A 26,800-nucleotide genomic window follows, 5' to 3' on the forward strand; every position below is an offset into this window, starting at 1 on the left:
ATCATTCACCATCCTACCATCCTCCTACCATGTATCGTCCACCATCTATGATCTAATCCCTTAATCCTTCATCATCCACACTCGTCTACAAACTTATTATCATCTACCCATCCACAAAATCCACCATCTTATGTTTTAATTTTACATTGTCTTCAAAAGAACATTACAAATGATTAGTTATTCTAGTCACTTACAAATGATTAGTTATTCTAGTCACTTAATTTACAAGATTTGTAAGGACATCAACTAATTAATTAAGATATATCTATCTTATCAAACAAACACATTTGTTCAGTTGAGTAAGACTTACTTTTGGTTAACACCAACCAAAACTTTAGAGTATGACTTACGTTTTATCAACCCAAAAAGCACATGATTTTTCAGTTTTACAACCTATATCCGATCATTGTTAATTTCACTGGTTCTATTGACCGAAGAAAGAAGAAGATATACTTCTTTTGTAAATGAATGGGATATATTTCTTTAAACTGTTGATTGTTTAAGTTTTTAGTTACTTCTTCTTCCACGAAAATGAAGATCTCCGGTTCTCTCAACTTTCTGAATCAAGCATTGCATTATTGTAAAGAGTTTTGATAGCTCATCCTAGATGTTCCAACCCGATAACTTCTCACCTTTTGTTTTTACAATGATCTAGCTAGTACTCTTTAGATGGTATATTGTGAGTTTTAGAGGACTTCAGGATGTACTCCTTTGCAAGGAAATTTGGCTCAAATCCATTCAAATGACATTGAAATGGACTGATTGTTATGATGGTTAAGAATCTCCCATTTTGCTTTCCAATGAAATTTGGCCTAAATCTACTCACATTGAAGATGACATGACGCATTTTTTATACTTTGGATCGGAACTGCATGCATGTTGTGATGACGACAACAACTTTGCAAGTTACAATGCATATAAGCAGCTATGATAAGGGAAACGATGCCGTTCCAAGCACAATGGCACAAACGAACAAACTGTGAAGTGTAAGCAGTGCAAAATCAGAGAGCAACGAAGCCAGAGTTCTAAACGAATGAAATTTATAATTTTAATGCCAGTTTCTCAAGAACAACACTTTTTTTCTCAACCAAACACTTTTCAGAACGCTCTAGTTCTCGAACGTGACAAAAAAGAGATGTAAACCGAGTTATAACAAGTTTTGCCTTTGTGGACAGTTTTGAAGCTGATTCAAAACATTTCTTGAGACTTTCTGACACAGCGGCTCACTTTCTTCTTGAACTCGTCTCTCTTGTCTCTCCATTCTTTCTACACAAGAGAAAAAACACACACACAAAAATTCATAAGCATGTTCTGCTCTTTATTGCAAGCTATGTGCATTAGATCTGATGAGCGACTGAAATACTCACAGCAGCTTCAACGTTAGCTGGAGACTCATCATTAGGACCAGAAAGCATTGATATGATACTCAACATAATACTTTCAACCTGAAACACCACAATTTTTATCGCCGTGGCATAAGAATGAATGTGAGACATTAAATAAATCACCTAGTGATCCATTAAAGTATAGCAACTGAATCTGCTACTCTGAAGGAAAACACTGACATGTAATGGAAACAAACAAACTCAAAAAAAAAAAAGTTTTAAAACATACAGTATGAACAGGGGTCCAACGCTCGCTTGCAAGCTCATAACCGCTAGGATCATCACCAGGAGGATGAAGAATAGATATGCAAACACGACCATCAGAATAAACTGCAGCATAGAGATATAAAAGAAACGCATTCAAGGCAAAGTACTACTAAGACATATTCTATTCATCATATATTTACTTTGAATCCTTTCCCCAATTACAGAGAGAACAAACACTAACCGTTAGGATGCCACATATCCGAAGTAAACCTCACTGTAGGCGGGCTATTGGGATAGTTTTGAGGGAAGGTCATGATTGCGTTAAAGAATCCTCCTTCACTGCAATAACACAAAGTTCTAAAAACCAATATATATGCACAAGCAAATCTTGAACAAAGAACATTGCAGACAAGGCTTCTAAATCTGTATCCAATATAATCCAATTGAGAAGCAATTTGATTTACAAAGATCATTGAATCAAACTATACAAGAACAAACCTAAATCAAGAATTAAAATTAAAAAAAAAAAAAAAAAAAAAAATCCAATACAATTCTGTGATCTATAATGTTCAAATCTCAAGACAACAATAACACATGAATCAAGAATCCTAAAAAACCAATGAAACATGAATCAAGAATTCTAAAAAGCAAATAAGGGGGAAGCAGAGGGAGGGCGTTACTAGAGAGTATCAGGAGGTCCGATAATGGTAACGCTCCATTCGAATATATTCTTTTCATCAACGAGACCAGCTGAGAATCCATCTACAGGATGCTTACAGAGATCTGAAACACCACAACAACAAAATCGAATTTAGATATAAAAAATAATAAAATTACAATAACAAGAGGAGAGAAAGAGAGATTGATTTCAATTGGTTTTTGTTGTTGTACCTTTGAGTTGTTTCTGAAGGAGAAGGCTAGCTTGCGAAGCCATGGCTGATCGAGAGATTTTTATTTTTATTTTTTTAATATGACAAAACAAAAAAAGGTTCTGAGAATTTTATTTTCGTTGATGTTTTGTTATTATGAAGAAGAAGAAGAAGAACACATAGATGATGATGATGGGGGAAGGGAGGCTAGGGTCTGCTACGGGCATACCTTTTCTGTACTTTACTATTTCTAAACCAATAAGGTTTCGAGAACCTTCTTCTACTTTCTGTTAAGTTTACTCTTAAAAGTTAAAAAAAAAAATATTGACGCTAAACCGGTTTGATTTTTGATTTGGTTTGGAGAGATTCTCGGTTTAGTTTCGGTTTAGTCAGATAAATTGCTAGAAAAACCCAACAAATCTGTATTGATTTAAGATTGACATCGTTATTAAGATATTTGATTTTGATTTTGATTTATTGTATTATTGAGATCAAATTAAAATCAAGTTGCCATCGTCAGTGTGATCCAGACTTTTCTGTATAAAAGGGCCATATGACTAATTAAAGGACACGTTAATCATTTTGATTATATTGTCGTCACCATTATACATAATACAGAATTATTATATGAAAAAAAAAAGTACATAATGAAACAAAAACTTTAATCCATGTTATAAGGATCGTCGCCTCGACATATACAATAGTGCAAAGCAATCACAAGACATCGACAACAACAACAACAACAAAAAACACAATTAACAATAGTCTTCTAACAGCAGCCTAAAAATATTTTTATTTATCATTCATAATAAAATCAAACAAGTGGTTTAAGTTCTGTGAGGATATATATTCTTAAGAAAGCCAATCAATTAAACTTGGTTTAGTCTTACCCTCTAAATAAGTCTCATGTGTGACCAACAAAAACTGGACCAAAGCCGACCAATTAAACCTGGTTTAGTCTTAATCATATACTCCCTCCGTTTCAAAATATAGGATGTTTTGGAGAAGTTTTTTGTTTCATAATATAAGATGCTTTCAAATTTTAATGCAACTTTTAGATTAATTTAGTATTTTATATTATGCAGTATTGTTTCTGATTGGTTGAACTTGTTAAAAGTAAAGTCTTCTTAATCTGCGTGTTTTGCTTAAAACATCCTATATTTTGAAATGGAGGGAGTATATAAAAGTAGAGTTCCAGTCTCTCCTTATTGGTCCACTTGGCAATACAATTTTAACAAAAAAAAATTATATTAAAACACAAATTTAAAAACAATTAATTTTCATATTTAACTCACATAATATAAAACTGAAATCTTTATAACTTCTCCCTATAAATTATGCATTAACTTTATTTCTCCACTAAGTTGTATTAATCAATTGTATTAAAACAAAACAATAAATTAGAATTGTAACTCTCATTTTTCTAAATATAATTTTTTATCATTTCTCTTCCTATAAATACTCATTATCTTATTCTCTTAGTCTATCACTCTTTCATTCTCTCATCTTCTTCCACTACTCTCAAATCTCTTTTTTGTTTTGTTTTGTTTTGTTTTGTATTTTTGTTTGTTATTGTTGTTATATGGGTTATAAAAACTCAAATCAAATATCATTGTAAAATTTTAGTTTTAGAGTTTGTATGATATGTATATCTTATATATTTATTTTAATCTTTTAAAATGTTTATCTCCATTTTCTATTTTATATTAACATCTTATAAGTCATTATTTTCATACTTCCTTACAATATTCACCACACAATAAGATCATAAAGTTGAAATGATCCATATGTAATTATCTATTATGTCTCTGGTTATCTCACATATTCATGTATCATTTTTAATAATTTATAAAGATCAATATAATATTTAAAGATCAATATAATTATCCATTTATCCATTTATAAAGACTATTTTGTTTTGTGATCCAATTGATAAATCTGCAGAGATCAATATAAAATATATTTTTTTTTTTTATGATTTGAGGTTTTTGAAAACAAAAAGAACATAATTAAACAATTAGTTTTTTGTGTCTTTAATCAAAATAAAAAATGATCCAAAAAACAAAACATATTCAACTGGAACTTAAATATAAAAAAAAATATAATTTTAAAAATATCATTTCACTAAATTCTCTAAAGATGAAACCATTAGTATGAAATCTAGCACTATAGATTAAATTGATGAGTGAAAACCAAAAAAATATAAGTTATCCTTGGGATTTTAAAAATTATTGAGATTGAAGAATTCATATAATTTTATAAGAAAACTAGTTTAGTTTGTCACTTAAAAAGTAATATTTTTTATTTTGAAATATTATGTGTAAGTGTTGAGTTTATATCAACAAACAACCAAATCATGTGAATTTTGATTCAGCCACTTGGTATTCCTTTTATTTTAGGTTATAAAAAATTAAAATATGTATTTATAATTAAAGACATGTAACTCCATTTAACTCAAATGTAACTCCTATCTAATAATTGTACATTAATTCATTCCTCCTACTAACTTATTATCTTGAAAAGAGAAATTATTTTTGGTTAAATTTTAATATTTTTATTTATTTTGGTTGGCTAAACTTATATTCATATTTTGGTTGGCTAAATACTTGGATTTGAAACAGAGACATATGTTAGACTTTGGACGCTGCATTGATCTCAATATGTGAGAGAGTGTGCAATCGAGATTGATCATTGAGTATTAGATATATTAATTTCGGTTATCCAGAATTCAGATTTGGTTAACTCCTCCACCAAAACCTCCGAACGTGACTTCTTTGTTTCTGATTAATATGAATAATATATCTAATATTGAGATCACAGTAACTGAGCATAGCTTTAGAAAGTAACTTCTATCCAATAATTTCATACATTCCTCCCACAAATAAAAAATATATATATATATATATTTATGTTCAAAATTGTATTTAAATATTACATAATTTTTTAGTTAGCTAAATTTATAGTCACATATATACAATATATATACATAAGAATTTATATTACTTATTAACACCATAATTCGATCCATTATTTGCTTAACTCAATATTGGTTTCAAAGCTAACTAAAGAAAAACAGAAACAATCTTATTGATATTAGACCAAAACATGGGCATACAAACATAATCACTTACACGGAAGATATTTAAAAAAAAAACTTATTATTGCAACATCAACGTATGAAGCGTTTACATAAGTAGTTAATTAGAAAATCTATAATGCAATAAATGTATTGGAAACAATATCAGTCAATATAAGATTGGATCCTCAAAAGCAAGAAACAACATATTCATAAAAAATAAAAAATAAACGCCACAATTATACACATCTGAACGAAATGGTATAAACATATAGTGTATAAATAAAAGTGACGGCAAAGTACGTATATGCCTAATTAAAACGAAATAATACAAAAGAGAAAATGAAAACGACCAAAAAAACAAGAAAGTGCCAACTACACTACAACCCACGCGTTGCGTGGGGAAGCACCTAGTTTCTTTAGTAGCAAACTTGGTCACGTAGCTACTTCTAACTTGAGAACGTTCACACTTCACAGTCGCTGTAGTATTATACGTCGGCAAGATTTTGCGGCCTTCATTTCAATTTTACTTTAATTTAACTTTACATAAGTCATCATTTAGGTGTTATCATCAAAGCCACTACGAAATCACCACGATATATAATATATATAGTTGTGTTAATGTATGTCTCTTATGGATTTGTTTTTTTCACCCGTAAAAGCCTACCGTTATGTTTATGAGTATTACCAAACCATGTAATTTCTTAAGAATGAGTACATCTAGGCCCATAATTATCTTTTGAATTGTATGCCTAGATGGTTTGAATTGTATGCCAAAAGATAATTAGCTTTTATTAGATACCAAGAAAGTATGGGCCTAAATGTACTCATTTCGGACCGACCAACAAGGTAAATACAACAAAAAGATTATCAAACCTAAATGAATATCAGATTGTCATAGTCCATAAAAACCGAAGCAATAAGGCTGGTCTGCACAGAATGAAACATACAAGAAATATGAAAGAAGTTGTAATGCGTTTCCCTATTTCTACAGACGTTATAATTTCTAAGTGGAAATGTTATTGCATAGGATCCCAAGATATGACATTTTAACCAGAGAATCTCACCATGTTTCTTCAAGCCAAGTAATCATCACGGTTCTCCAAGGAGAGTACCAACTAGATGTGACAAAATTGTTTTATTCTGCCTTGTTAACTATACATCCAATATATATATATGATGATCCTATATGATAACAATAAGCTATTTCTCTATAACTTATAAAAAAAAATGAAAAGACATGATATCATCATCAAGCTTCTCCTTATCATCTGCCTCTTTCTCAGCAGAGTCATGACTCGGGAATGCCGAGAAGGTAATCTCATTACTCACTCTCTCGTGTGTGTGTGTGGTAGTGTTAGGTTTACATGTATTATGTAATGTGTTATAAATTGAGGGCATGGTTCTTTGCACTCTTATATACTAACCTCCGTTTTTGCTTGTAACAGTCCATTTCAAGATTGGACCTGTAAAGATCATCACAAAACCGAATTACGGTAGAGTGATACCAACTTGGGTAAGGAGATCAAGATTTTTACAGATACCCCATTCAAAAACATAAGGCATCGTTTATAACATCTTTCTTATGGAAATAGGTTGAAGAAAAAAAGTGGCATAAGCACCCATCCGGACCTAACCCAACAGGAAATCGCCACCCACCGGCCAACCCTTGAGTCAATAACAGAACAGTTGTTGCCAGCAAAAGAGTCTTATACGTCAATGTCTAATAAATATCTCTTTAGAAGATGTAATAAGGAGTGAAGCAGCTTATAAGAGGGAGTGTTACTTATTATAAGTTACAGATCCAATGTGTGTTTTAAACATAGCTACTCTAATAAACAACATATATATTTAATTCGATGAAGATAAATACAAAAGAAGAGGTTTTTTATTAGAAGCAAGCACAGCCTCTAGGTTGCTACCATAAACAGAGCCGTCTTAACAGAGCAAAACATGTGAAATTCCAAGTTGATATTTTGAAGAGATAAAAGACTACAGATATTATTATTAAGGATAATTTGTGAAATATCACATTCCATATGTCTCTAGTTCCTCAGCCATTCAATAGTGAACTTGAATCTTCGATATACCCTTACCAGTTATCACTATAAGAACTTTGTATCAATTTTTTCCTTTTGAATATCTCAAATTTTCTGGTAATACAGCAGTGAATTCACCGAAACTGAAGAATCCTCTTCCTCTGTGACGAATATCACGAAGACGGTGCAGAAGGTGGAAATTGTATCTATGGGACGGTATCCAAATTCATTTAGTCTTTTTTTTTTTCTTAATAAAAAATTGAACTGAATTTTGTTTTTCATAAGAATTTTTAAAATTAAATTTAGATTACTGATTTACAATTTTATACATACTAAATTTTGTTGTTGTCTTTTTTGTCATGTATTAAATTTAACGTTCGATTTGACGGCTTCACATTAGTAAAACCTTTCTTCATCGAATTTCCAAATAGTATTTTGTGTCACAATTTTGTATATCCACTCCAATACTAGAAGCTACTTAATATAATTGGTTAGTTATAGAATTCCTCACTATATGATTATTACGTTCGAATGAGTTGGACGAAAGATATATATAAAGCGAAGATGATTAATAAGGCAGTATTATCATATCTTGAACATGTAAGATACAAGTATACAGCATAAAAAAGCAACAAAGCATCAAACAAACAAAGACATGCATGGTAAATATCAGCTTGGATAGCCGACTTTTATTTTACTATTACGATATACGAAACCAAACTCCTCAGGCAAATGATGACGTAAAGCTCTCCCATTTCACTTGATGCTGCAACAATACAGACGATCAAAAGTATAAATAATTACGTCCTTAGAAAAATTAGATCATATTGTCTCAAGATCAAGTAACTAGCCAAGTTGGAAAATAATATTGGAAAGGAGATATACGAGAATTTTAAAAACTTACGTGGCGCAGTTAGTGCTGGTGGAGATGGGGTAGGGAATGCTAACACCACACTTTCCAGGAAGGCTAGAGGCTAGACTTGGGTTAATGCCCTTGGCAGCGGACTGTAAGCATCGGCAAGCTTGTTGGCGGTCAGGTGTGGTTTGAGCCATACCGTTCAACTTTTTGACTCCTGCACAACACGGAGGTGGCACCGCCCCACCTTTTGATAGATAGCCTCCACATGGAGCCAAGCTACTTGCCACTGTGCCACATGTGATTGCTGCATCTACGGATGCAACTATGCACACAGTCAAAACAAGGCATGTAAAGAACCTCAAAGCGAAAGCCATTGTGTATGCTCTTCTTTTTGGGTGATAGATGATAACAATATTTATTAGCTTGTGTTTTCGTTGTTGGATGTGAGAAAAATGGGAAGTGAGGATGGGTTTATATAGGGATTTCGTTTGGCCATGGGAGAAAATATGATGACTAAGTAGGGGTAGTTACTAGTTAGTAGTACGTAGTTGGATTTGCATTTATTTTTTGATAAAAAAGTTTGCATTTATTTCATTCATTCTTTCTAGTTTCTTCCACTAATTAGAATATTTTTTTTTTCAGTCATATATAAACAATAAAATAATTTCAGAATGTACAAAAAAAAAGTGATACGTTCATGTATCTAAACTGTTAGAAAAAGGATTTATTTCCCTTTAAAAATTGGTCATACATGTTTTGAGCGACGTTGTTGAAATTGTATCTTCATTGTACATTTGTACATAATCAAATAAAATGTCGGCGAATAAAATTAAATAGTGAAATACCGTCAAATTTAATGCGAGGTGCAACTGAGGGACACGTGTAACCACCACTAAACATCACACAACTCTAATTATAACTAGCACCATCTCAGATTAACTAACTATGGATTTTTATGAACTGCCATTGTCTATGGCCATTAGATTTAGAAAAGTTCACATTTTATAACTTCCTACATAATTGAATGAGATAGATGCTATATGGAGTTTTTTTCTTCCAAATTTCGTATATATAATCAATAATACAAAATTACAAATGCGTTTGTATACAACAAAAAGTTTTATCATATGTCAGTATAATAGAGCGATAAAATTCGAGTCTTTTAATAAACCATTAACCAAAACTAGTCTCAAGCGAGATGTACAAACCAAACCGAATTTGTCTTTTGTGCATATGATAGAATGCTATATTTCCCTCAATAACAGATTAACACTATCGCTCTATTAGCCACAAACTCATAATCACTGAAATCACATGCATTCTCATGCATCGCTTATACTTACACATATACATAGTTCCTTTTATTTTTGTTCTACGCATGTGATGGTGCTTCTCTAATGTCTCACAGAGTCTTGAACGTGAAGGGTTGATATATGGTCTTGGATACTATCGGCCAAAAATCGTCAAACAACATCGTACAAGATTGATAATAGTACACTGGTACGTGGTTGAAAGTCTCAATTTATGAATTTAACCACACAAACCTCTGCCGACACTAATGTAATAATTATTTCACGTTATTCTGTTCCTAAGGTTTTTATCAACTCAATATTTAAATTCTGTAAAACATCATTAATTCATATCAATTTTAAGATGATATCATGATCTTTAAAATAAAATTAAGATAACCAGTGTAATTTTATATATATTTTATATTAAATTGCAAAATTTTTAAAACTCCAAAGATATTACTTTCTGCACATCACTTCAAGTGATGTTTTATAATTTCTTTCTTTATTTCATTTTAAACATTATTTTCAATATTTTATGAAAAATTACATGTGTCTTTTTTTTACCATTGATATTTTGCAATATGTTTATTTTATTGGTTGGATTCAGTTTACTTAATAATGTTGCTATGTTAAAAAGATAAATTAAAATGAAAATTATTATGTGAGTTTAAATTTGTGTGTAAAATCTTAAACACCAATTAAAATGAAACAGAGGAAATATGATATTCAGTTATTACGATATGGTCTCCATCTTATATATTTTTAAAAAATAATAAAAGTTTCTTAATTGTTCTAAGATATACACAACATGTAACAAATGTAAATTGTTTGATACTAAAAAAGATAGTAAAAATAACTATAACATAGCTAAATATTATGAGAGAGCTAGCTGTTTCGACTTTCCATACTTCTGTTTATGTGAGACATGCATTACCTTACCATTGTATTAAAGTTACGTTAATACTTACTCTTCGAGAGCATATATTGTTCTGAAATCAATATTTATAGTTACCCATTACTATAATAAATAGTTTAAATATATATATGAATATATATGATATGATATGACCAATCGAGAGAAATAGAAAAACCAGAATTTTAGAAAACAAATGGTTGTGCAATTAGAAGATTCTTGTATTTGATTATTTATTCAAAGAATCGTACTCAGAAATTATCTTTTATAATTTTATCCAGAAATTTCTTTGGGGAAAAAATGAAACATGCATGTAAACGCAAGTCACATACTCACATTTCACCTCTCAATTTTTTCTTTTTTTTTTTGGTGATGGGTACCACATCTCAAATTACGCACCAACTATCAACTGCAAACAACTTCGACATCTCAGATTGAACAACTAATTAATCACTCCGTGCTCAATCTTTTTCTGCCCCATACTGTACTAGAACAATGACTAATTAACCAAATTTCATGCAAATAACATTATTTTGGCTTTCTTCACCAGGCTAATTAATAAATTTTGATATTATGCTTCACAAGAAACTGTTAGAATCATTTTTAAAAGTGTTCATGTATTATCCACGGGTAAGTTTTATTCACCTTTTATTAGAGTTTTTGAAGTGCAATTTTTCACTGATCTTATGACCATATTAAATTAATTAATACTAGCAAAATTAAAGGTGGTCCAATGGATCTAGAGAATGTGATGGGGCTAGTTGGGAGATATCTGATGTTTATTAGTGTTGGGTACACGTGTCCCTCAGTTACACATTGCATTGAATGGGTCGGTATTCAATATTAATTCACATAGCACGAACTAATAGCAAATACTAGCTGATAAGTCAAAGATTGTGTATGAAACCAAAAAAAAAAAAGTTATTTGATAATGTACTGAAGGTACATTTTACAAAATTCATCGCAATTCGTTCTACTATTTTATTTTCCCAAGCAATATTATTAACTCTCGAAGCATCACTCAAAACGCTTATTATATCTAAAGATAACCAAATCGTTAAAAAGAACTACTGAATTCTAGTAACATTTAGATATATTTGTAATCTTAAACAAATACATACTAAACATTGTTATTCTGTTGTTGTCAAAACTAATGCTCTGCTTAGTAGAAGAAACTAGAAGGAATGAATGAAGTAAATGCAAATCCAACTACTAACAAACCTACTTAGTCATCATATATTTTCCTATTTGAAATCCCTATATAAACCCATCAGCACCTTCCAACTTTCTCACATCCAACTATCAAAACACAAGTTTAGAAAGAAAGAAAAAATCAACTAATTTTGTTATCACCCAAAAAGAAGCACAAATACAATATGGCTTTCGCTTTGAAGTTCTTTACATGCCTTGTTTTGACTGTGTGCATAGTTGCATCCGTAGATGCAGCTATCACATGTGGCACAGTGGTAAGTAGCTTGGCTCCATGTGGAGGCTATCTATCAAAAGGTGGGGCGGTGCCGCCTCCGTGTTGTGCAGGAGTCAAAAAGTTGAACGGTATGGCTCAAACCACACCTGACCGCCAACAAGCTTGCCGATGCTTACAGTCCGCTGCCAAGGGCGTTAACCCAAGTCTAGCCTCAAGCCTTCCTGGAAAGTGTGGTGTTAGCATTCCCTACCCCATCTCCACCAGCACTAACTGCGCCACGTAAGTTTTTAGTACTCGTAATATTTTTCTCCAATATATATTCCTTTTTTTTTTGTTAACTTGGTTAGTTACTCGATCTTGAGACGATATGATTTAGTTTTTTCTAACGACGTAATTATTTATACTCTTGATCGTCTGTATTGTTGCAGCATCAAGTGAAATGGAAGCTTACCTCATCATTTGCCTGAAGAGTTTGGTTTTGAATATCATAAGTAAAATAAAACACGGCTACCTAAGCTGATATTTGCCATGCCTTTGCTTGTCTCGATGCTTTGTAATCTTTTTCCTTTCATGTGTTGTATTCACGTGGTTCAGATATGATAATAGTACCTTCTTAATTAGCTAGTCATCTTCTCTTTAGATCTTTCCTCCAACGCACTCGAACGTAATGATCATAAAGTGAAGCGTTCTCATAATTAAGTAACCAATAATATTTAAGTAAAATACCCTAAAAGAACACTAAACCACACTATGTGTATATATATACGAAGAAGACATGCTGACGAATGGTTTTCTCCCATCCATTTACTGTTAAATAAAAAAATATTTTCTCATCCAGTTAGTAACTTTACTAATCCCTTCTCTTGACTTTACTCAAACATGTGTTTCTCTACTTCAAATAGTTCACTATTATTTGTAAGCTCAGCTACTGTAAAAGAACAGTATATTTTCTGCAATTCTTAAAGGAAAAAAAAAAATGTTACGATGACCAACATAATTAACTAAAACAGAAACGAGGATTCCTATCAAGTGATCAGGTGCTAGCTAGAGTATTTGAAAACACTCTCAAGACTTGAGATGCAAAACCGACTTTTTCCAATGTGGGGTTAATTACTATAGAAGAGCACTACCTATTAAGATTCAAAACACTCTCAATCACTGATGCAGCTCATTATTACTTTGTCCTAAGCTTTATACGTTCGAAAATACTCTGTTTTTCCTTTTCAGGTTTTTTTTTTCTTTTCACTTTGATTTAGATTTCGTAATTACATTAGGTTGGTGTTAAAGTAGTCTATAGCTTCTCTATAAATAGACCTCTAGATTTCGTATCCAGTTTTGCAAAAAAAAAAAGAAAAAAAATGTGCATTCTTTACAATTCTCAAACCTCTGTTTCTTCAATGTAAAAAAAACACAAAAATTCTCTAGCTTCTTGGCAACTTGAGAAACAAGCTTCTTTCTCCGCGCATATGAATCAGAATCACCAACCCAGCTGGTTCAATCTAAGGCCTCCCGATAACCGGGCTTACATATTAAAACTCAGATTCTTGTTCGCTTAACATTTTTTTTTATAACAATAATAAATTCAGCTTCCTACTTATCCTATAAAGGTCTAAAACCTACGACAATTGATAGACAACAATAGTGCTATAATAGGAAACGGTGGACAGTGCATTAATTAGAAATAAAAAGTGTTCCAATGGAATTGGAGAATATGACTAATGTAGTTGGGAGAGTTGTGATGTTTATTGTTTGGATACACGTGTCCCTCGGTTTACAAATTGCATTAATTGGACGGTAATTAACAGTATATAGATTTCGGCTAGTAGTTGTTAATTGTCTGAGTACGAACCACCCTCTAGTCTCGGACGACCTTTTTAATTGTTAATTTTTTTTTAAAAGAATATATGGACAACGAAGACCTTGCTTTTAAATCAAAACGTGTTAATGTGTGTTATCTTAGACGACAAAAAAACAAAAAAAAATATATGAGGATTGAACAAAGATAGTTACACGATTAAAAAAAAAAAAAAAAAAAATTTACCCACGTAACTGATGAATATAAAAAAATTCAAAACAGTTAAGTAGATCAATTTACATTTTACATAGTATTCATTCAATGTTACGATATGCATAAAAATTGGACGGTAATGATTTTTCTTTTTCTTTTTTGGGTAATGAAATATACAATAATAGATCATGCTTTGCTAAAAATACGAATTCCTTGTGTGTGTTAGTGCTTCAAGCTTAATTAGAGTCATTATTCAAATACTATAAATCGCTCAAAAGCATGATATAAATATTAAAAAAATATGCAAAATATGTACGATAGTCGATAGGTACGTATATTGATGTTTAAGATACACTCTAGTCTATAAATATAATAACACACTAAACAATTCATGTACATTCTTCTCCTTAACTAGTAGAAGAAACTAGAGGAAACGAATGACGTAAATGCAAATCCAACTACTAACAAACCCTATTAGTTACCATTTTCCCCTCATCTGAAATCCCTATATAAACCCATCATGACTTCCCACTTTTCTCACATTCAACAGCAAAACACATAGTTTAGAAAACAAACTCAACGAAACTTCCAACTTTGTAATCACTCAAAAAAGAAGAGCAAATACAATGGCTTTGGGTCTCAGGTTCTTCACATGCCTCGTTTTTACGGTCTGCATAGTTGCATCAGCCGATGCAGCCATCTCATGCGGAACAGTGGCAAGTAGCTTGGCTCCATGTGCCAACTACCTGTCAAAAGGTGGAGTGGTACCAGGTCCGTGCTGTGAAGGAGTTAAAAGTTTGAACGGTATGGCTCAAACCACACCAGACCGCCAACAAGCATGCCGATGCCTACAGTCCACTGCAAAGGGCTTGTCTGGTCTCGACCCAAGTCTAGCCTCTGGCCTTCCTGGAAAGTGCGGTGTTACCATTCCCTACCCCATCTCCATGAGCACTAACTGCGAGAAGTAAGCGTTTTTATATTTGTAAATAGCTCGTATCTTCATTTTTTCTTTTTGGCTTGGCTACGTATACTCGATCTAAACACCATGATATATATATACTATAACTTTTATATTGTTTTAACTTATAATCTTGATATCGTTTGTATTGTTGCAGCGTCAAGTGAAGCGGGAGCTTATATCAGCACTTGTATGCAGATTATGGTTTAGCATAAGTAAAATAAAAGACGTCTATAGATGAACGCTGATCGATCTCACTGTGCCTTTTTCTAGTGGCTTTGTAATCTTTTGGTTGCTTCCGTTGTACTCTTAATAATATGTTTAAGATATGATGATAGTATCTTAATCTTCTTTTAGTTATACATTTTTCCAACGCCTTCGTACACAGACGTTAAATTAACGAAAAACAACTACATTACTTTTTTGAATGTAATATTGATATATAACACTATTCGACTCACCATCAAATGCATGAGGATCTAAATATTTGTAAAGAGAACTTTGAACTTCGATAATATACAAGTCTTATTTTATTTTACTTTCCTTATGTAAAATTCTTATCACCTTAATGTAGGAAAAGGCCACAGATATTTTATAGTACTTTTTACTTGATTTTAGAAGTGAAATTCTAATTTTTAGATCGATTAGGTTAACATTTCGTTTCCTTGAATATGTTCCTGAGTTCCTCTGGATAATGTTAATGTTAATTACATTTCGTTTCAATTTTCAAATGTTCATTTCCTTCCGTTTGGTATTTTATTTATTTATTTTTAAACAACTGAAAGATGATAATAAACTTCTTATCTCCAAACAGTTCACCAAAAAAAAACTTTAATCTCCAAACAGAAAAAAAAAGAAAAGATAAAATAAAACATATTGAACAGTAATCGTTACAGCGCATTTCCATTATTATCGAAACGACTAGAAGAACCACCACTAGAGAAGAAGTCGATCATAAACGGCTGCTCTCGTCCACCGTCATCGCCGAAACAAACCACCGAAGAATCACTCCCAGGGGCAAAACAGGAATTTCCCGCACCAGCGTCGCTAGTCCCATTCAAAGGCTGAAGTGGGAATAGAGGAAGCGTCTCCCGTCCACCAGAATTGACGTTAATACCCTCACCGTCAAAGTGATCACGAAGGGCAAATCGGTCAAATCTTGAAGACATGGACATTCTAGTTGTTCTTGTTGTTATGTCCGAGAGTTGCTTCTTATGATCTGTGATAACCCGTTTCTCGTAGCCACCACTCGGAATCACCACATTGTTTCTGTGAAGAAGATTGTTTGTGTAAACACTTCCATGTTGGTTGATATGATGATCACCTACTTGCTGCAAATAGTAGGGACTAACACAACCCACTTCATAACCAGAAAACAAAACAAAAAAACATTTAGCAATTCTCAGTATTGTTAATAACAATGAAAGATAACATAAAGTGATCTTAATAGACATCTCAAAATATTTCTACGATCATCCTTTTTGTATCTAACGCTATTATAATTTCTAGATAAAATTCACATGGTTTAATTTATATAACTCAAAAAGTCTTTATCTTTATTACAGAAACAAAGCAGTATACATCCACAAATATAACTTATGGTCGTGGTTTTTTGAAAAATTATATAATAGAAGGGACGTAGAAGTTACGTAAGAAAGAATAAGGATGAGAAGTACGTGCCGTTTGAGCAAGGAGGAGGGTGAAAGAAACGGGAGGTTTTGTGGAGGAGACGGTTGAAGTAAGTGATACGCTCTTGTTTCTGCTTTTGACGTAGTCTCGCCTTATGGTTCTGGAACCAATAGAAGACGTTTTTACCCTCGATATGGCCGTACGCACGGAGCCTGCCGGTGATCTGCTGTATCTGATCGGCGCTCGGAGTTCGTATCCCTTGCTTGTAAAGATTCTCTAGCAACGTTATCTGATCTTTCGTTGGGTTCCATCTTGAACTACTTGCAGTACTTCCTGCGTTACCTTCGTTTTCCATTTATGAGTGGCTCAAAGTTTTATTTTTATTTTGCTGTTGTTGAGAAGATTAGGGTTTAAAAGAGGTATATTTATGCATGTGGGTTTGAATGATGCATGAAATTCATGGGGAGGCTCTCATATTTATAGTGCCAACTTTAGTGAGGGAGTGGAACAGAGTCAAATGAAGAGAGAGAGATAGTGACATGCGTGTTGTTTTTTGTGCTAGGGACTCTGAAAACATCGCGTGGAGCGGCTGAGATGGTAAAAAAGAGGCTACTTTTTTATGAGAAGACAAATTGAAAGAAAAATAATAATTTGGATCTATTCTGGTTATTATTTCTAAAAATATTGCAGCAATTTATATGCGGCTACTAACAAAGATAACAATAGTAGTTTATACAGTATTTGACATCTTTAACAAACAAAAAAAAAATGTCAAATTTTCTATAACTATACATAAACATTTTCCTACGCAGATTTAAGTACCCCTTATCTCTCTGGGGATTACGAATGTTTTTTTGAAAGTGTTATAATGAAGAAGAAGAGCCATTAAAGTTTTGGAAATGTAAGAGATAGTAAGGATAAATACGAACGTTAAATATAATAGGGCGGCAAAAGATAGCTGGTTGGATTGTGTTCTTTGTAGGTCATGAGAAGGCCTATGTATCTAGTTTGCTTCGGAAATTGACAAATCTTATATTATATCATATTTTCTTTCATATAACACGACAATATGAAGTCGAGAGAGTCGCTTGGCTCTTCGATTTCTTAACGATCAGATTCAAAAAGTTCCGAGCAAAGAAACAAATTCCTGATTATATTTGGTAAACCGTCAAAAACTAGAAAACTCTAGTAGCTTACTTGTTTTGCTTCGTGGTCGCATTTCGTGAATCCAATGTCGACCTTGTAATTTTCCTCGGTGAAGAGGAAATTGAGAGTTCAGATTTGGACATGTCATTTCCTTTCAGATAGAGTAATGTAATCGATATCCGTACGAGATAGTATATCACACATTTTCATATGTTTCTCATTAGAATTTAGAGTTTCGAAAATATACTAGCATACATTAATTAGTTGAGCGGCAAAATCACCGTACATGCTTAAATGTATACACAAATCTTTATTTGGACTATAAGTAATTTATATAAATACAAAAAAAAACATACTACAACTTAAAAAGAAAAAACATGACTTTAAAATTATTAATGGTAGCATATAGTATAAATTTTCTAATTACAGATATATACCACTGTCTCGTACTGTATTAAAAACTTATGGAGAGCATACATATGTTGTTTATATGTATAAATACAATATTATAGTTAGATGTTTTATAATTTAGCTTCAATCTAGACTAGTCAAATATAAAGTCAGAATTGAAGTTTACACAGTCCTGGTTTCTGACTACCAGAAGGAAGCCATTGTACGACTAGCTATCAATTAGTTAAAAGGTCATCGTGTCACGCCACGATATTTAGATATGGAAATGTGCAATATGTACATATATATGCAAATACTGTAAGAATTTGTGAGAAGTTGGCATGGGGAATGACAAAATTGTGAAAGCAAAAGACATGCATGGCTTCAATTTGAGTCTCATAGGCACCTACGAATCTATAGGAGCAGAGATTTGCCTCGAGAAAGAATGAGACATATGACACTCTCTTCATTGATTTCCATGTTTTAATGAAATTGAAGCCACTTGATTCGTTCTGCAAATATATTTTACTTCTTGTTTTCGTTTAATCTAGATAATAATGATAATTCACGATGGCAATTTCATTTATTTTAAATTTTAATGGTTTAAAATGGAAATAATATTGAAAAATACTAGCAAATATACTATCTTAACTAAATATATTCTATCGATTTTTTTGCTAGTATTTTTCAATATTATTTTCGCTTACTTTATAGAGTATGTAGAAATTCACATATACACCAGAAGTTGTATTCTTAAAAACGAATCTTACTTAAATTGGTACGTCAAAAATGACATTCCATATAATTTTTTTCTTTTCTTTTAAATGAAGACATTTTAATTATTAATGTTGAGTTTCTTTTATTAATTGTATTGTTTCATACTTTCATTAATAATAATAAAAAATTAGATCGATATAGAACTTCTCATAATCAATTCTTCTCTCTTTATGAACAAAAGAAAAAGAAAAAAAAAAGTCAATTTAAGGTAACTGTGGTACAGAAGATGTTAATAAAATTTCTAGTAATTTTGTAGCATTGTCCCTCCAAACATCTCAGAAACATTCTTAAATACATTAATTATATTTCTTTTTTCTTTTGTTTTTTTTGGTATCAATGTGAAGTACATTTATTATATTTGCTCTGTATATTACATATACACTAGATTCGGACCCGCACATACGTGCGGGATTGATTTCAAGAACTAATGTTACTCCCTCCGTTTCAAAATATAGGATGTTTTAGTGAAAACACGCATATTAAGGAATAGTTACTTTTAAAAAGTTTAACCAATCACAAACAAGTTTGCATAATAGAAAAAATAAATTTAATCTAAAAGTGGCATAAAAAATTGAAAACATCATATATTATGAAACAAAAATATTTCTCTAAACATCCTATATTATGAAACGGATGGAGTATTTATCAGGTCTACAATATATTATGTATGTGTGAAATTATGTTTGTAAACATATTTTTAACAAATATTATTAATTCCTATTTATAATCTAAACTCATACCAGTACAATATCCTATTTGTTTTTGTCAAAAAGTAGGATCAAATCTGTTTTGTTATTAGTAGAAACAACTACAGATAAAAAATAAACAAAAATAATATGTTTATTTCTGGACAGAAAAATTTGTCACTTCCCATACGTGTCATGTTTTTTCTATTTCATAATTGTGGTTTTGGATCAAAACTGATTTTACCATAACATTTGGATCGACACGACGATGGATGCGAATCAAATGTGAACCAAAGTGATCGGTTATAAAGATTAACCATTGGATTACCTAAATTGTCTAGCTGGGAGAACCCACATTGATAGGCCTACCTCGTAACGATTTTGCTATGTTTTACTCCTAGAAAACCGGTTCTCCAAAAACAACATGAGCAATATCTGCATTCGTCCTGTTGAATTTGCAAAACCTATAGGTAACAGGCGTTTCAAAAACAAAATTCTAATCTATAAAATATGTCCTTTTTATTAACCAAATATTAATTAAAATATAACTCCAAGTTAGTTGTCCAAACTGGATAGAAGTTGTTTACCAACATAATTTCTGACACTAATGATCTATAAAGTAGTATATTTTAAGAGATCGGGTAAAAAATTATTTTCTGTTTTGATAGTCTCAAACTCTGTAATTTTTAAAAGTACCCAATTTTTTGAAATAATTGTCCTAAAATAGATATTTATCCATTCGAAACTCTATAAAGTCGCATTATATGGTTCACGAAGATTAGGGGGATTCTTTCTTTTAGTTGGTATGATAAGTTCTACTTATGCGGTAGAATTAAATTTGATTTCCTTATATTATTTGAATTTATACTTATCTTGTTCCTATCAATATGGATAGGCAATTCTAGCCATATGTTTTGTTTTGTTTGATTGTCCCAATTTAAATAGCACACAAACTAAATGAAAAGAAACAAAAATGTAAATACAATAGATTTTTTTTTATAAAATATGTTAGTAACATTTTGATTTTTTTATGCCATACATATATATACCTACGTTATATGTGAGGATGGATAAACAAATCTAATATATAATTACATGTTTTCCTCTATATATAAAATCTAAACTAATAATTTGAAACCTAGACCGGACTGGCCGGTCAAACCCGTTTAACTGTGAACTGGAAGGTATTCTGGTCTGGGTTATGCTAAAACCCAATCATTTAAAAATATTGATCTAAACATAATCAATTAGTGAAATTGATTAGAATAAATAACTTTTTCATGTTTTTCTTTCACATCATATGTAGTAACAATATTTGTTCTTTTTACCATCTGCAAACATATATATACATATAAGTATTATTAAATCATGTGTGGCTAAAAAATATTAAATTCATTAATATTTTGGTACCTTCATGTATCTATTGTCTTCTTATTCCACCAACCTTTATGTTCTTAACCTATATTTAAAAAGTTTAGATAACCATTAGAATATTTTGTGAAATTAGCATCTATTATACTCTCTAAATAATAAATTTTAAATTTCTGACCTTGTATTAGCTGGAGGCAACTCCTTATGGTTCTCCAGCAATGTGAACTTCAAGCCCTACATAAACATATCGTCGCTATTAGTCAAAAGAACAGACAATTATATACTAAAAGAGAGATTAAACTGGAAAAAAAAAGTTTTAACAAAGAAAGAAAATAAAGAACATCCTGTTTTACTTTTTCGATTTGATATTTTGTAGTAAATCAAAGTTTTATTTCCTTTGATAATAAGTTTCTGTTTTGGAGTAAAAGAGATTTGAAAGTTTTTTTTGAATTGAAAATGATTACTGCAATATTTATACAAAAAGAAAATTGGCCGATTCATAGATATTTTTTTAGGTTTGATAAGAATAAATCTTTATACAATCTTGTTATTACTTAATATTTAGTTTCACTAATGGAATATTCTCCTAAGACTATGAGTATTATATAAATTATATTATTAATATAAATATGAAAGTTTGTTTGAAAAACACAGGTTTTCTAATAATTTGGTAATATTACCTTGTTATTAGTGTGCAAATTATACTGATTTGGAAACAATACATGAATTTTGCACCTCTTAAATATTGCAATTTGAATTATCGATGATATGAAGAATATATTTAGTATTGTGATCTTGTATTTATAGTAGATATTAAATATATGAGATTTTGAATTTATTATAATTTCCTTATGTTGTGTTTTTTTTATATAACTACATTATTTTCGGCTAAAAAAGATATTAACACGTTTGGATTATTTCTTTATTCAAGATTTGAAAATTAATTATTTAGATATTAGTTAAGGTAGTTTGCAATTTTTAGGGATGGTGATTTTATTCTGTTTTTCCTAATTTAATAAATATTTCTTTTATTTATGGTAGGATTTAATTATACCCGAATTTTATGTATTAACATCATTTAAATTTTTGTTTGGCTATTACACAACTAAGGACTATCAATATGTTTGGCTCTAATTAATATCAATCTGTTTGACTTCAAAAATTACATATCTTTATTCTAATTTGAGTGACATTTGATTGTAATAATCTCTAATCCTACGTCTCTTTATTAAAAGTGCTTCCCTTCCCTTTTAATAATATAGATTCATCTATATTTGCTCGGTCACCATTTTTCCTCTGGTGAATTAACTTTTAGCTGAACCATATTAGTACGTGTATAACTGCCGTAAAAGGCAATTTTGTCTCTCAAATGTGTGGTGTCCTTGGGAGAAGGAGACACTTGTAGCCAAACATTTACACGTATGTATAAGTTGTCATTTTACATTAATACACGTATTATACTCTTTTGTATGTACATAATATTTTCTGCGTGTGATACACGTATTGTACTCTTTTGTACGTACATGCTACTTTCTTCGTGTGATATGCTTACTATTATTAGTCGAAGAACGGTTGTAATCCGTTTGCATGCTCGTGTGGTCATTGTTTCATTATTTTGTTTCTTTTATTTGGACAAATTCAAAAATACTTTTTTAATAATTAAGAGGTTCCGGTCAAGAGCAGATTATATCGTCTCATCTGAAAATATTATTTAAATTAGGTGTGTTTATTGGAATAAAATTTTTAAATAAAAACTATTTTGAAAACTTTAATTTTTACTTATACTGCACACATTGTATTACTTTGTACTTACATGTTATTTTATTCGGGTTCTATATTTACTATTTTTAGTCGAAAAACTAATATTTGTGGTCATTGTTCCATTATCTTCCAAGTACTTATGTCTGTCTTTTATTCCAAACAAAACTGAAGATAAAATATAAATTAGATGTCGACAAAAAAACTAGCATCATTCATTTGAACCAAAACTGTTCAGAAAAATTTATTTTTTACGTATACAATATATATTATACTTTTTTATACGTAAATATTATTTTTTCTTCGTATGTTATTATATTTACTATTTTTAGTCGAAGAGCTGTTCCATTTATCATTGTTCCATTATCTTCCAAGTATATCTTTCTTTTATTTGGACAAATCGAAAGATATTATCCAAATTAGATGTTTATCATAAAATTGAAATAAAAAATTTGAATAAAAACTGTTTCGAAAATTTTGATTTATATTCGATTTCCTCTTTTTTGATTGGATAAACGGGATAAGCAATTTAAGATGAAAACATCTGAGAGTGACAAAAAAAATAGAGGAAATGATGGATTCGATTTCCTCTTTTTCCATGGCAGTTCGGCTAAGGAACTCTCGTAGCCGACAGCTACCTAAACAGAATTAGGGCAATTTCCTTAATCATGATTAGAGCTTATAAATATTAATATTTTTTACTTTAACTTTAAAAACATTTATTTACTAAGAAGAGTAGCCAAAGCCCAAACCAATTAAAAAATAGAGAACTAAACCCTTAATTAACATTCATTTTTTTTTTTTTTCTCACCTCTTCAAACCATGCTGCCACCTTGATAAAATAGTTCCTCACATCCCATAATATCTTCTCGATTAGATCCTAAATTTCTCCTTCCAAAAACTTAAACCTAAACCAAACTTAAATCCAAAATAGATGATATATTTATATATATACTAATAATGTAGGATCCAAATACCTAAATTTTTATTTGAATATCCAAAACTCCTAATTTTCTGGAATACTGGATATTTTACCTGAAAATACGGAACTTTACCTAATTTTTTTGTTTATTTGCTAAAAAAAACCAATTTTTAGTAGTTTGAAAATATATATTAATTTGATCCGAGTCCAAAATAACCTGAACCAAAACCAAACTGAATTTTTATATTTATCATATTAAATCTTAATTTTCTAACCTCCAAAACTCGAACTCAAATGGTTTGTTTCTTAACTCGATCCAAGCATCAGAATACCTCTAGTTTAAAATCCAAAAAAGAAAATCAAATATATTAAAACCAACTTAGAAAAGGTACAGTGAGACTTTTGCAAGAGGTGGAGCTGGTCCCAGGATCTAGGAGGTCCGAAAGATAACAAGTATAGTTTACTTTTCTTTATCTGTGTAGTTTATTTTTCAAGAAACAAAAAATCTGGAAGTTTATTAATTGCACTGTTCCTGAAGATTGATACTGTTTAGGAGTTTCTTTAATTTAGATTAAAAATCAGAAAGTTTGAATATAAATAAGCAAAGGTCTTTTTTTTTTTTGGTCAACTGAATTATATTAATGGGTGTAGTAACAAGCAGGTTACAAAAGCTGTTACAGGTTTCTAAAATCTATAAGAAACCAAGAGTTAGACTACAGTCTAAAACTAACATCAACGCCATTATTGTGAACATGGCCGTACCAAAAAAGGTTGTCTACTGAACCAGACTTAGACAACTTATCAAAAGAAAACTATGCAGAGGATAGAACTCTCTCATTTTCGAAAACACTATGCAACCAAGAGGGAACCCCAGAAGCTACATAAGTTTGAATCCTACACTCACTTGTGACACTTTGAACGATGAGAAAAGCTCCTCTGTTAGTTGTCGATTTTTCAACTTCAAACTTCCAATCACAAACCAATCCCAGAAGCTTCAACAACTCATTGGATTCGTAGTTGAAAGACGGCCATGCTTTTGGCCTCAGAACATACCGAACCAGAAACACATCCTCCACTGCCATGACAACATTTACACAGTTGTGACTTATCATACTTTCAGTTGCCCACTTAGTCACCAAAAAACTTGCCTCATCTTTGCTTTGAATGTTGGTAAAGGCTCTTCTGCTGTGTAGTAACACTTCTCCTTTGTCGTCTCTCAGAACCCATGCCCCTCCTGCTAACTGATTTCTCCTCGACCATGATAACCCAACATTACATTTAAACCATTGCAATGGAGGAGGAACCCAGCAATCAACCCTTGTATTTAGTGACTCAGTTGTAATTTCACCTGCATTATCTTCCGCTCTCGGCTCTCCATTTGGGTCCATACTCTGAGCAATGAACCATTCCTCAACATCTTCCACAATTTTTTTGGCCGACTCAAAGGTCTAGATCAAATGAAACAGAGAACTAATAACAATTTATGACTTCAAAATATTGAGATATTGTGAAGTGACAGGAGCTAAGTCTATTTGTAGAAGGCACTATCACATCCGAAATCGAGTCCCGGTTCCTACGGATGTAGGAATTAGGCTAATGGGTCGACCAGTTATGGCTCAATGGTTGACCAAAAAAATATATATATATATATATTAAGATATTATATATGTATTTCTTTATATTGCACCTTTTAAATTTACGCTGTATATAAATTTTAGCATTAGTGCTTTCGTATTTACCTCTATGGCTCTATCTATAGATCTTATAAACACACAAGTTAGCAAGTCACTTGATACAACTAGCTCATTATAATCACAACGCTCGAAAAAATATCTATTGAAAATTTGAAATCAATCAGGAGGATCACGCAACGCTCCAACTGCTGTAGTAGCAATCTCTTCTCTGGGTCTTCTGATCCGACCGATTTAACTTTGCTATAAGGCTTTACTGTGAGGTTTTTTTTATCTCCGGTTTAATTCCGGTTCTTCAGCTGAGTCTTCGGTTCATTTGAAGCTGCCTGGTTATGGACTGATGATGGAGTTGGGCTATGGTTTGTTGTAAGGCCCAAATAAAAAGTTAGAAGAAAAGCCCAGAAATGTTAAAAGTCTGTAGAGTTTCAATCCATCGTCAATTTAGAACAAAGCCTCTTATAGATATACCGATTAGATATTTCTCTCGGAACTGATGTTTATATGTTTTATTTTCATCAAACAAAACTTATAGTTATAGTTACTGTATATATTTAACCAATTATTTCTTATGAATAGATAAATATTATATAAAATACATTTTCTCGACAAAATTAAAATGGAATTTTTAAAAACAAATATATTTTTGTTGTGTGATTTTGTTTTTTTGTGTTGTATGTAGAAATTGAAAAGAAACAACAAAAAATTAGCAAAGAGAAACACAATTTCTGTCTGTAAATGATACTACATCATAATTAATTTAAAAATCACCGATAATATTGGAATCCAAAACAAAAGAGAGGAGAGAACAAACCAGCTATAATGAGTTTGTGGGCGACGGTTGTCTATAACCTTTGGTTCTGTCTTATTTATTATCTTATCCAATCATATTTTCTAGGTTCCCCCTCGTGGCTTCTTCAATTATTTATCCCTCACAAACCCTTCAATTTTAATTTTTATTATTCCGTAACTTCTTCAAAGTTCAAACTTCAAACACAGAGAAAGTGTAATTTCTGCATCAAGTTATACTTTATTTCAATTTTAGTATTACATCTTTACTGTAGTATATACAAATACTAGTGTATATGTTGCTAATCCCCTATTTAATATTTCGGAAGTACACAACTTATTTTTGGTAGACTATATAATAGTTATAAGTTATAAAGTTATAGTTATTATTTGATTCATTAGTTGGTTACAAAATAGGTTATATGGGTAGATACACTTAAAAAGAATATCCCAAGAATAATACAACTTAAAAGAAATAAAATCTCTAACAACCATATACTGTTAGGCCATATATACTTTTAGGCAATTAAAGAAAAAAAATATAATAAAATCTCGAAAATTAATTAAAACGAAATAATATTTTACCTAACACTCCTCCAAACTTTTAGTATA

General features: G+C 31.1%; 7 protein-coding genes across 7 annotated transcripts; 3 read left to right on the forward strand and 4 right to left on the reverse strand.

Annotated features, from left to right (window-relative positions):
• Nucleotides 1–1,021: 1,021 nt before the first annotated feature.
• On the reverse strand, nt 1,022–2,750 carry LOC104736534 (ubiquitin-conjugating enzyme E2 7). Its single transcript, XM_010456537.3, has 6 exons — nt 2,484–2,750; nt 2,273–2,375; nt 1,834–1,931; nt 1,615–1,715; nt 1,368–1,445; nt 1,022–1,266 (listed from the first exon to the last, which is right to left on the reverse strand). The coding sequence occupies exons 1-6, from the start codon at nt 2,524–2,526 to the stop codon at nt 1,189–1,191; spliced, it is 501 nt and encodes a 166-aa protein (XP_010454839.2). The 5' UTR covers nt 2,527–2,750; the 3' UTR covers nt 1,022–1,188.
• Nucleotides 2,751–6,712: 3,962 nt separating this feature from the next.
• Nucleotides 6,713–7,431, forward strand: LOC104736544 (CLAVATA3/ESR (CLE)-related protein 46). The gene is made up of 3 exons (XM_019232347.2): nt 6,713–6,852; nt 6,986–7,053; nt 7,133–7,431. The coding sequence occupies exons 1-3, from the start codon at nt 6,768–6,770 to the stop codon at nt 7,208–7,210; spliced, it is 231 nt and encodes a 76-aa protein (XP_019087892.1). The 5' UTR covers nt 6,713–6,767; the 3' UTR covers nt 7,211–7,431.
• Nucleotides 7,432–8,141: 710 nt separating this feature from the next.
• On the reverse strand, nt 8,142–8,916 carry LOC104736551 (non-specific lipid-transfer protein 4). Its single transcript, XM_010456556.3, has 2 exons — nt 8,481–8,916; nt 8,142–8,342 (listed from the first exon to the last, which is right to left on the reverse strand). Exons 1-2 carry the CDS (start codon nt 8,807–8,809, stop codon nt 8,333–8,335), a joined length of 339 nt encoding a protein of 112 aa, XP_010454858.2. The 5' UTR covers nt 8,810–8,916; the 3' UTR covers nt 8,142–8,332.
• A 3,003-nt stretch (nt 8,917–11,919) lies between these two features.
• Nucleotides 11,920–12,690, forward strand: LOC104736560 (non-specific lipid-transfer protein 4). The gene is made up of 2 exons (XM_010456567.3): nt 11,920–12,345; nt 12,495–12,690. The coding sequence occupies exons 1-2, from the start codon at nt 12,017–12,019 to the stop codon at nt 12,502–12,504; spliced, it is 339 nt and encodes a 112-aa protein (XP_010454869.1). The 5' UTR covers nt 11,920–12,016; the 3' UTR covers nt 12,505–12,690.
• Nucleotides 12,691–14,586: 1,896 nt separating this feature from the next.
• LOC104736570 (non-specific lipid-transfer protein 3-like) lies at nt 14,587–15,392 on the forward strand. Its single transcript, XM_010456576.2, has 2 exons — nt 14,587–15,038; nt 15,190–15,392. The coding sequence occupies exons 1-2, from the start codon at nt 14,701–14,703 to the stop codon at nt 15,197–15,199; spliced, it is 348 nt and encodes a 115-aa protein (XP_010454878.1). The 5' UTR covers nt 14,587–14,700; the 3' UTR covers nt 15,200–15,392.
• A 426-nt stretch (nt 15,393–15,818) lies between these two features.
• Nucleotides 15,819–17,110, reverse strand: LOC104736578 (WUSCHEL-related homeobox 2). The gene is made up of 2 exons (XM_010456589.2): nt 16,713–17,110; nt 15,819–16,392 (listed from the first exon to the last, which is right to left on the reverse strand). The coding sequence occupies exons 1-2, from the start codon at nt 17,014–17,016 to the stop codon at nt 15,923–15,925; spliced, it is 774 nt and encodes a 257-aa protein (XP_010454891.1). The 5' UTR covers nt 17,017–17,110; the 3' UTR covers nt 15,819–15,922.
• Nucleotides 17,111–24,523: 7,413 nt separating this feature from the next.
• On the reverse strand, nt 24,524–25,099 carry LOC147949263 (uncharacterized). Its single transcript, XM_087470754.1, has one exon. The coding sequence runs from the start codon at nt 25,097–25,099 to the stop codon at nt 24,524–24,526; it is 576 nt and encodes a 191-aa protein (XP_087326880.1).
• Nucleotides 25,100–26,800: the final 1,701 nt, after the last annotated feature.

Source organism: Camelina sativa, chromosome 2 (assembly GCF_030686135.1).
Source record: "Camelina sativa cultivar CO46 ecotype springtype chromosome 2, ASM3068613v1".
NCBI classification, from domain to species: Eukaryota; Viridiplantae; Streptophyta; class Magnoliopsida; order Brassicales; family Brassicaceae; genus Camelina; species Camelina sativa.